Source organism: Pelmatolapia mariae, linkage group LG14 (genome assembly GCF_036321145.2).
Source record: "Pelmatolapia mariae isolate MD_Pm_ZW linkage group LG14, Pm_UMD_F_2, whole genome shotgun sequence".
Taxonomy (NCBI): Eukaryota; Metazoa; Chordata; class Actinopteri; order Cichliformes; family Cichlidae; genus Pelmatolapia; species Pelmatolapia mariae.
In genome coordinates, this window is record NC_086239.1 from 40,112,897 (window position 1) to 40,124,522 (window position 11,626).

The 11,626-nt window shown below is 42.3% G+C and overlaps 1 protein-coding gene across 1 annotated transcript; it reads right to left on the reverse strand.

Moving 5' to 3' along the window:
* Nucleotides 1–2,278: 2,278 nt before the first annotated feature.
* On the reverse strand, nt 2,279–3,205 carry LOC134641533 (olfactory receptor 4B13-like). Its single transcript, XM_063494007.2, has one exon. The coding sequence runs from the start codon at nt 3,203–3,205 to the stop codon at nt 2,279–2,281; it is 927 nt and encodes a 308-aa protein (XP_063350077.1).
* Nucleotides 3,206–11,626: the final 8,421 nt, after the last annotated feature.

Genomic DNA, 11,626 nt, shown 5'->3' on the forward strand with positions numbered 1-11,626 from the left:
GCTCAACAGAGCTCTGACTGTTTGTCAGCCTGGCTACAGTGCTGAAGAGAAACCTGGGGTTGTTCTTATTTTCTTCAATCAGTGATGAATAGTAAGATGTTCTGGCTTTGCGGAGGGCTTTCTTATAAAGCAGCAAACTATTTCTCCAGGCTAAATGATGATCCTCTAAATTTGTGACACGCCATTTCCTCTCCAGCTTACGAGTTATCTGCTTTAGGCTACGTGTTTGAGAATTATACCACGGAGTCAGGGACTTCTGATTTGAGACCTTAGTTTTCACTGGAGCTACAGTATCCAGAGTCGTACGTAGTGAGGAAGTAAAATTATTATCAAGATGATCGACCTCTGTTGGAGTAGCGTTCAGGTAGCTGCTCTGCTCTGTGTTGGTACAGGGCATTGAAGATGATAACAGTGGGTGGATTATATCCTTAAACTTAGTTACAGCGCTTTCAGAAAGACATCTACTGTGATAAAGTCTGCTCTCCACTGCTGTGTAATCAATTATTGTAAATGTAAATGTTATCAGGAAATGATCAGACAGCAGAGGGTTTTCAGGAAACACTGTTAAATGTTCAGTTTCTATGCCATATGTTAAAACAAGATCTAGAGTGTGATTGAAGTGGTGGGTGGGTTCTTTTACATTTAGAGAGAAGCCAATTGAGTCTAATAACAGATTAAATGCAATGTTGAGGCTGTCATTTTTAGCATCTACATGGATGTTAAAATCACCCACAATAATTATTTTATCAGAGCTGAGCACTAAATCAGATAAAAAGTCTGAGAAATCAGAGAGAAACTCTGTGTAAGGCCCAGGTGGACGATAGATGATAACAAGTAAGACTGGTTTCTGAGTTTTACAGCTGGGGTGGACGAGGCTAAGCATCAGGCTTTCAAATGAATTAAAAGTCTGTCTTGGTCTTTTGTTAATTAATAGGCTGGTGTGAAAAATTGCTGCCACACCGCCCCCTCGGCCTGTGCTTCGAGGTTTCTGGTAGTTAGAATGACTCGGGGGTGTTGATTCATTTAAACTAACATAATCATCCTGCTGCAACCAGGTTTCTGTAAGGCAGAGTAAATCGATTTGTTGATCAATTATTAAGTCATGTACTAACAGAGACTTGGAGGAGAGAGACCTAATATTTAATAATCCACATTTCACTGTTTTACTCTTTGGTTCAGATGTGGATTCTGTATTGTTCTTTCTTTGTGATTTTTTATGTTTAAGTTGTTTGTTGCTGGTTTTTAGTTTGTTTTTTGTCCGTTTGGGAGCTGACACAGTCTCAATGGAGATGGTTTTTTTGGGGGGTAGCAGGAGGAGAGAAGCTGCAGAGAGGCGTGTAAGACTGCAACTCTGCTTCCTGGTCCCAACTCTGGATAGTCATATTTTGGGGGGTTTAATAAATTTGTCCATATTTCTAGAAATGAGAGCTGCTTCATCCAAAGTGGGATGGATGCCGTCTCTCCTAACAAGACCAGGTTTCCTCCAAAAGTTTGCGAATTATCTATGAAGCCAACGTCATTTCTGGGACACCACTCAGACAGCCAGCAATTTAAGGAGAACATGCGGCTAAACATGTCACTCCTGGTCTGATTGGGGAGGGGACCAGAGAAAACTACAGAGTCTGACATTGTTTTGGCAAAGTTACACACCGATTCAATATTGATTTTAGTGACCTCCGATTGGCGTAACCGGGTGTCATTACTGCCGATGTGAATTATAATTTAACTGAATTTACGTTTACCCTTAGCCAACTCCAATTCCCCGTGTTTTAAGATGGGGAATTGGGTGCACCTGTTTGGATTGCAGATGCCGTACAGGTGCGTCCGCAAGGCACCACAGTCCATCCCCCACCACATAATCCTTTTCCTGAAAGTTATAACATTGAATAGTCTCATCAAAACCTCAAATTCTGTCAAAAGAAAGATCAGAAAAATGTCTTCTGTTCCAACATGAGCGTACATGTGAGGATTTACAGACTTCGACAGAAACAACAATTACCTGAGTCATATTAAATTAATAGAATACAGAAATGTAAATAAAATAAGAAATTCACTGTAAAAAGTTCCAAAAGTGTCACATTTTATCAAAAATGACATTTATTTCAGGAAGCTGACATGTGAGCAAATAAACAAATCATTTAAAATATTAAAAAAAGATAGTATAAAAACACAAATAACAATAATAAGGTATGGACTTGCAGCAGTTTTCTGTGTGTCATTGTCCCTTACTGTCTGTCCATCTCTTCTTTACTGCCATCTAAGTTTCAACATCAAGCATTTAGATGTTTCTTAAGATTAGACCTTTACATATGATCCGGATTTTGGTCAGATTCAGTCCATAAAGTAAAGGATTACAGAGCGGTGGGCAAATGAGCCAGTATAATGATAAAAAAATACGCACCATATTTGGGACATATTTCATGTTGGATCTACTTTGTGCAGTTTCAAAGAAGGAACCGCATGAAAAGTTGAGCAGAGAAGCGAGATGAGGCGTGCAGGTGCTGATGGCTTTCTGTCGCGTCTGTTTGGATCCAGAAAAACAGACTTTAAGGATCCTGATGTAGGTGTAGAGAATCAGAGAGACAGAGGATATGGTGGTGAGAGAAGTGGCAATAAGACCATAGATGTTATTGACTGTGGTGTCAGAACAGGCCAGTTTAACAATAGAATAGTTGTCACAGTACACTTTGTTAATGATGTTCCCACACAGCTGCAGAGGAGCACTCAGAGAAATCAAAAGAGTGATTCCAAGAAACGAGGAAAACCACGTAAGAGCAATGAGCATGGATGCCTTGCATGAACTCATTCGTGTGTGATATTGAAGAGGACAACATATTGCAAGATATCTGTCATAAGACATGACGACTAAGTTAGTAAGCTCTGCAGTTCCATATGTGTGTACACAGAAGATCTGCAGGAAGCACAGAGGAGCAGAAACAGTGTGAACATCAGAGAGGATCTGAAGCAGGAGGAACGGAAACAGCCCTGTACTACCATACAGCTCATTCACAAACAGGCTGCACAGAAACATGTACATAGGTTCATGTAAGCTTCTGTTCACACAGATAACCACAATCAGCAGGACATTGGCAGTAACAATAACAATATATAAAAACGCAACAACTGTGAAATATAAATACTTCAAAGCCCCGCTGTCGAGGTAGGCAGTGAGTGTGAAATATGAAACCTGTGAAGAGTTCATCATGATCCTCTTTTTGTTTTTACCACACATCACTTCAACTGTGCACAAACTGAGCTACATTTAAGGATGAGGATCACCCAACAGTGGCCTGATTGTGAGTCCCTCCCAACTGCACTGAATCACTTCTTGTTTTATCCTTTTCACTGCAGCAGTATAACGTCATTATCAGGGGAAACACTACATGACACTGACTCAGAAACTAGTGGTTTCAAAAACCCAAATGTAGAAATGATGCCAAGAGATACAAACCATAGTTATTTAATTAATTGTACACAGTGTATGTTCATTCAAATGTTTTTACATAACACAACTGAGCTTTTGTTCTTTTTGATAATTAAAGCACTGAACATGAGCGAGTGTTTTGGAGTTGGACTTTTATGCTCATAACACTGTCCATAATGATTATTCAAGTGATAAGATAAGATAGAATATCAGTGCAAAGATACAGCAGAAAAAACTAAGAAAAACAATGGAATAGAATAAGATCGACAAATAACATACTGTACACAATAGAATCAAATCAAATCAAATCAAATCACTTTTATTGTCACATCACATGTGCAGGTACACTGGTACAGTACATGAGAGTGAAATTCTTGTGTGCGAGCTTCACAAGCAACAGAGGTGTGCAAAAATACAATAACATAAGAACAAGCAAAATATAAGAATGGCTAAATCTGAGAATTATATGAATAAATATATGTACAATATAAGAGTGTATGCATATTACTGAATGTGTATACTAAATATGTATGTCTACGTGTGTGTATATATATGTGTGTGTGTGTGTGTGTGTATACATATTTTACAAATTAAATAGAGTAAAAATAAAATAAATATATAAAATATACAGAGGTTGGTAGTTGGATATTGTGCAAAACAGTGGCATTTATGTACAGTATGGAGTGCATAATGTTGAAGTTCCAGTAGTGAGGGTGAGGTGTCTATGACGTGTTCAGCAGTCTGATGGCCTGATGGAAAAAGCTGTCTCTCAGTCTGCTGGTACGGGACCGGATGCTGCAGAACCTCCTTCCTGATGGTAGTAGTCTGAACAGTTTATGGCTGGGGTGACTGGAGTCCTTGATGATCCTCCCCGCTTTCCTCAGGCACCGCTTCCTGTAGATGTCTTGGAGGGAGGGAAGCTCACCTCCAATTATCCGTTCAGAGCACCGCACTACTCTCTGGAGAGCTTTGCGGTTGTAAGCGGTGCTGTTGCTGTACCAGGTGGTGATGCATCCAGTGAGGATGCTCTCAATGGCACAGCGATAGAAGGTCCTGAGGATGCGGGGGCTCATGCCGAATCTTTTCAGTCTCCTGAGAAAGAAGAGGCGCTGCTGCGCCTTCTTCACTGTTTTGTTTATGTGTACTGACCACGTAAGATCCTCAGCCAGATGTACACCAAGGAAGCGGAAGCTGCTCACTCTCTCCACAGCGGCGCCGTTGATGGTGATGGGGGTGTGTACTTCTCTGCACCTCCGGAAGTCCACTATCAACTCCTTTGTCTTTGCGACGTTGAGGGTGAGATGGTTGTCTTGACACCAGTGGGTCAGGGCGCTGACCTCCTCCCTGTAGGCCGTCTCATCACCGTTGGTGATAAGACCCACCACTGTAGTGTCGTCCGCAAACTTCACAATGATGTTGGAGTTGCTAGTGGCCGTGCAGTCGTAGGTGTAGAGTGAGTACAGGAGAGGGCTCAGTACACACCCCTGTGGAGCACCAGTGTTCATTGTGAGGGGGGATGAGGTGGTGCTGCCCAGTCTGACCACTTGGCGTCTGTCAGACAGGAAGTTAAGGATCCAGCTGCAGAGGGAGCTGCTCAGTCCTAGATCCTGCAGTTTCCTGTCCACCTTTGAGGGAACGATGGTGTTGAATGCTGAGCTGTAATCTACAAACAGCATTCTCACATACGTGTCTCTCTTCTCCAGGTGTGACAGGGCAGCATGGAGTGTCAGGGCTATGGCATCATCAGTGGACCTGTTGTGGCGGTATGCGAACTGTAGAGGGTCCAGTGAGTCGGGTAGTGCAGAGCAGATGAAGTCCCTGACCAGCTTCTCGAAGCATTTGCTCACGATGGGGGTCAGGGCTACAGGTCGCCAGTCGTTCAATGAGGAGATGGTGGAGGATTTGGGTACAGGGACGATGGTGGCCATTTTGAAGCAGGCTGGGACTACAGACAGAGAGAGGGAAAGGTTGAAGATGTGTGTAAACACTCCAGCCAGCTGAGCCGCGCATGACTTGAGGACGCGGCCGGGAATCCCGTCCGGACCAGTAGCTTTGCGTGCGTTCACCTTCCTGAAGCACTTCCGCACATCCTCTTCAGACACAGTGTGAATCAAATACTATGTTGTCAGAAAAATTATGCTTAGTGTTATTGCACATGTGTGGATGTGTGTGTTTGATCAGTTGAAGTCTTTGTTGTGGAGTCTGACAGCAGTGGGGAGGAAAGACCTGCGAAATCTCTCCATCCCACACCGTGGGTGCCGCAGCCACTGAAGGAGCTGCTCAGTGCTGTCAGAGTCTCCTGCATGGGGTGGGAGATGTTGTCCAACAGGGATGACAGCTTAGCCACCATTCTCCTGTCACTCACCACCTCCACTGGGTCCAGAGGGCATCCTAGAACAGAGCTGGTCCTGTGGATCAGCCTGTTCAGTCTCTTCCTGTCCCCGGCAGAGATGCTGCCACCCCAGCAGACCACACCATAGAAGATGGCTGAGACCACCACAGAGTCAAGGTCTTCAGGAGTGGGCCCTCCACTCCAAACGACCTGAGTCTCCGCAGCAGGTACAGCCTGCTCTGCCCTTTCCTGTAGAGGGCGTCTGAATTATAAGTCCAGTCCAGTTTATTGTACAGATAAACACCAACTTCAATAATTACTTCCTCCAAACCATCAACGTGTCTTTTAGACCCCATTCCTACAAAACTGCTCAAGAAGTCCTGCCATTAATTAATTTTTCATTCTTAAATATGATTAACCTATCTCTAATAATCAGCTATGTACCACAGGCCTTCAAGCTGGCTGTAGTTAAACCTTTACTTAAAAAGCATCTCTAGACCCAGCTGTCTTAGCTAATTATAGGCCAATCTCCAACCTTCCTTTCATATCAAAAATCCTTGAAAGAGTAGTTGTCAAACAGCTAACAGATCATCTGCAGAGGAATGGCTTATTTGAAGAGTTTCAGTCAGGTTTCAGAGCTCATCACAGCACAGAAACAGCTTTAGTGAAGGTTACAAATGATCTTCTTATGGCCTCTGACAGTGGACACATCTCTGTGCTTGTCCTGCTAGTGTCACGATTAGGGATGGGTATCGTTTAGGTTTTATCCGATACCGGTGCCAAACCGGTACTTTTGAAACGGTGCCGGTGCTTAAACGGTGCTCAAACCGGTGCTTAAAGAATGGAGAACACAAAATTGGTCCAAAAACCTCTCATGTTTAGCTGTTTTTTGTAAAAATATAACAATGTTAGCCTTTTCTGCAGCTATAGGGCATATATGGTATCACTCTTGGCTGGAAGCAGTGCTCAAACAATGGAAAAAACACAAACTTTGTACAAAAACCTCTCATGTTTAACTGTTTTCCACTTTTTCTTTGGTCATTTTAGCCTTTTTGGCCAGGGTGAAGGGAGTATCTGCCATCAAACAAGAAGACAGCCGCATGTAACTACGACGGTGTTTGCTAGTTCACCTTACATGCATCAATTTAATAATGTGGTTAGCCTACTCAACATAAATTACACACGAACAACATTAAGCTACTCACGCAGAGAATTAAGCTACTCACTGCCATCATCATCCGTCATCATTTCTGCTACACTGGCAGGGCTAGGGGCCAGGACTCTCCTCTTCGAGTTTTTGGGGGATGGTGCTAACTCCAGGTCCGATAACAGGCACCACACGCGCAGTAGATGTGCCGTGTGAGGTCTCGCAGCAAGCTATCAAATACGGTGCATTTCTCGGCTTTAAAAAAAAAACGCTATGCTTCGCCAGGTGTTTCATCGGATTCGAGGTGTTACCTCCTTTGACAGTATCACAGTATCACCTTAAAGCACTTGTTGCAGGCAGCCGAGTTTGCATATTTTGCTGTGAAGTACAGCCAGACTTTTGACCGCTTCGTCTTGGGCGTTTTTAATCTGTAGCTCTGCTCTAAAAGAACGTACGTACCTCGGCCCGCCTACTATCCTCGGAAACGTAAAATGATTGGCTAGAATTGGCTCAGGAAAAAAAAAAAGCACCGAAATAAAGCACCGAAATGTGCGCTGCTTTTCGGTCTGGTTACTACCGTTTATGTCAGAACTGGTGCCATCATGGCACCGGACACCGGTACCCATCCCTAGTCACGATCCTGGGTCTTATGACCCAGTGTTTTGAGTTTTAGTTCTTTTGATGTTTATAGTGTATGTTTAAGCTTATTAGGTTTCCTATGTTCATTTGCTTATTAGTTCCCCCTTGTGTTTTCAACCCCTGTGTAGTCTCCCTTGCTCTTCTTGTGTTTCATGTCTGTGTGTCTTATGTTGTCATGTCTGCGTCTCATTATATTTCCTGTTTTATTTTGAAGGGGTCCTGTGTTCCTATGTTCAATGTTTTTAGTTTTACTCTCTCCTTGTGAGGTCATTACGTTCATGTGTGTCAGCTGTTTTCTCCATGTGTTCCCACTTCCCTCATTATCCTCCTGTGTGTATTTAGTCCGTGTGCTTTCAGTCATTCCTTGTCAGGTCGTCTGCTCATCCACATCTCAACTTCAGGTATCCATGTCAGTTCACCATGTTTAAGGTTTTTCATGTTTAGTTTTAGTTCACCCAGTTTAGGTTATTGTTTAGTTTCACCAATGCCCTTTTGTTTGTACCTTTTTTGCTAGCCTCAATAAACGGCTTGTTTTTTGTTATATCCACGCCACGTTCAGTTTTTGGTCTGCGTTGAGTCCTCTTTTGCAAACACATACAGTCTGCCCCAGCCAGACTGTGACAGCTAGACCTCAGTGCAGCGTTCGATACTGTCGACCATAATATCCTATTAGAGCGATTAGAGCACGCTGTAGGTATTACAGGTACTGCACTGCAGTGGTTTGTATCATATCTATCTAATAGACTCATATTTGTTCATGTGAATGGAGAGTCCTCTTCACACACTGAGGTTAATTATGGAGTTCCTCAGGGTTCAGTGCTAGGACCAATTCTATTTACATTATACATGCTTCCCTTAGGCAGCATCATTAGAAGACATAGCATACATTTACACTGCTATGCAGATGACACCCAGCTCTATCTGTCCATGAAGCCAGGTAACACACACCAATTAGTTAAACTGCAGGAATGTCTTAAAGACACAAAGACCTGGATGGCCGCTAACTTTCTGCTTCTTAATTCAGATCAAACTGAGGTTATTGTACTCGGCCCTGAACATCTTAGAAATATGGTATCTAACCAGATTCTTACTCTGGATGGCATTACCTTGGCCTCCAGTAACACTGTGAGGAACCTTGGAGTCATTTTTGACCAGGACATGTCCTTCAATGCACATATTAAACAAATATGTAAGACTGCTTTCTTCCATTTGTGCAACATCTCTAAAGTTAGAAATATCCTGTCTCAGAGTGACGCTGAAAAACTAGCTCATGCATTTATTACTTCCAGGCTGGACTACTGTAATTCATTATTATCAGGAAGTCCTAAAAACTCCCTGAAAAGCCTTCAGTTAATCCAAAATGCTGCAGCAAGAGTCCTGACAGGGACTAGAAAGAGAGAGCAGATTTCTCCTGTATTGGCTTCCCTTCATTGGCTTCCTGTTAAATCCAGAATTCAAAATCCTGCTCCTCACATACAAGGTCTTAAATAATCAGGCCCCATCTTATCTTAATGACCTTGTAGTACCATATCACCCTATTAGAGCACTTCGCTCTCACACCGCAGGCTTACTTGTTGTTCCTAGAGTATTTAAAAGTAGAATGGGAGGCAGAGCCTTCAGTTTTCAGGCCCCTCTTCTGTGGAACCAGCTTAGATAGAGCTGGGTGTCATCTGCATAGCAGTGTAAATGTATGCTATGGCTTCTAATGATACTGCCTAAGGGAAGCATGTATAATGTAAACAGAATTGGTCCTAGCACTGAACCCTGTGGAACTCCATAATTAACCTCAGTGTGTGAAGAGGACTCTCCATTTACATGAACAAATTGGAGTCTATTAGATAGATACAGTGGCTTGCCCCCTTGAACTTTGCAGTTATTTATTTGTAAAAAATGTTTGGAATCATGTATGATTTTCGTTCCACTTCTCACGTGTACACCACTTTGTATTGGTCTTTCACGTGGAATTCCAATAAAATTGATTCATGTTTATGGCTGTAATGTGACAAAATGTGGGAAAGTTCAAGGGGGCCGAATACTTTTGCAAGCCACTGTATGATACAAACCACTGCAGCGCAGTACCTGTGATACCTACAGCGTGCTCTAATCGCTCTAATAGAATATTATGGTCGACAGTATCGAACGCTGCACAGAGATGAGTCCACTGTCAGAGGCCATAAGATAAGATCATTTGTAACCTTCACTAAAGGTTTGTACAGCCATGATGTCCAATGAATTTGCAATACAAACCAAAAAAACAGACAGGGGAGAAATGGAACTAATTCTTAACAAAAAGCGAATCATTTATTAGGTTGTAAAAACATGAACAGAAAACAAGGCATGGTTAACATGTGCGAAAACTAAAACTAAAACTTCTACCCCGAGCGAGAAATGACTATGAAAACTGTGACAAGAAAAACTTGAACATGAATCTGAGCAGCTGCATGGGAGAAAATGTGATGAGAAAACATGAACATGGACAGAATCATGAGATAACCTGACATGACATGGAGGGAGGAAAACAGACGAACCAACACTCAACAGAGGAAGACAGAGGACTTAAATACGCAGAAGGGAAATGAGGAAAGTGGAAACACCTGGGCAAACACAGCTGATACAAATAAACAAGACGCCACAGGGAAGCAAAACTAAACACAATGAACATGGAAACACAAGAGTTTCAAACTAAAACAGGAAACATGGAGTGACGTAGAGATGATAACACACGCGTGAAAATGGAACACGGAGACATAAAAAACATGACAGACTAGGGAGACATGGATGGAACACAAGGAAATGCACATGGGAATAGATAAGGAAGACGAAGGCACGGGCATAACTTAAACCTTCAGCATAGAGGACAAGACAGACTAGACAGAAGACAGGACACTTAACTAAACCCTGACTAAATAGTAACACAAGAACTTCACATTATTGTAATCTAACATAAGAAGATCAAGAATACAAACTAAACTCAAAATGCTGCGTCACACACCAAGGCCCTGACAGTGTGTTTGTTTTCCAACACTAAACTTGTTGTCTACACCGAAGACTGTCCCGTCTTAGATGTTCATGAGGAGAGGCGTGGCCTCTGCCAGCTCTGTGATGTCAGCAGAGTTCTCCCTCCACCTGTCCATCTGTTTGTCAGGTGTATAAGAGCAGCTGCCCGTGTGGATCAGAGACACCTCCACGCTGCTCTGTGAGGCTGATGTTTGCTGTCATGTGCTGTTGTCTCTATTACAGGATTACTGCTGCTGTCATTCGAATGTTTGTATGTTCATTTGTCTTGTTGCTGTTTCTTGTGACATTTGTCTGACTCAAAGTAAACCTGAGCTTCAGTTCATGTTGATGAGGAATCACTGTGCTGATGAACTGAGCTTGCTCTCCTTACATCTGTTTCTGTTTTACCCTCAGTGAGAGCAGACTGACAGAGCCTTAGACGGTTTGTGCTGTTTGTCAAATGAGTTGCTGAGTCCAGCTTTAATGAACAGATGTAAAGTGTTTCTTTTCCTCACGCTGCAGGCTTATGATGTTTAAAGATCCTCAACTGTTTACTGTTCCTCATGTCGGTTTCCTCTGAACTGATTCAGAGTTTTAAATCTTTCAATGTTTGACACAAAGATGCTACATCGAGACTTAAATCCCTAATTTACCGTTTGAAAGTGTAAACACAGAGACAACATCACTCCCAGGATTTAAATTACAGCAATTATAAAAGTTTGTCTGGTTCTGTCTTCCTGCATTTCACATCACTGTGTGTGTCGTTAAGGTGGTATTTGTGTTCAGATTTGGATTTTTGCTGGACTTTGATTTTTCATATTAGAGCTTCTTGAAGTGTCTGAAGCTCAAATAATGAAGAATGTCCTTTCATTAATGTTTTTCAGTCTTTCTGTAATTAAACTGATGCCTGATCAGTTCTATGATATTTACTTCCTTTCATACATTGACCTTATAGATTGAATCTGATTGTGATTGGACTATTGCTCTGTTTAAAGAATAGTTTTGAACTGAATACAGACTCAGTGCAGCTTGTGTTTAAACTCTGACATGATGAAGAGTTGATGATCCTTTAGCAGCTCGTTACAGG

What these genes read in the sequence shown, in the direction of transcription:
- LOC134641533 (XM_063494007.2), bottom strand. Translation starts at nt 3,205, where the DNA reads ATGATGAACTCTTCACAGGTTTCATATTTCACACTCACTGCCTACCTC.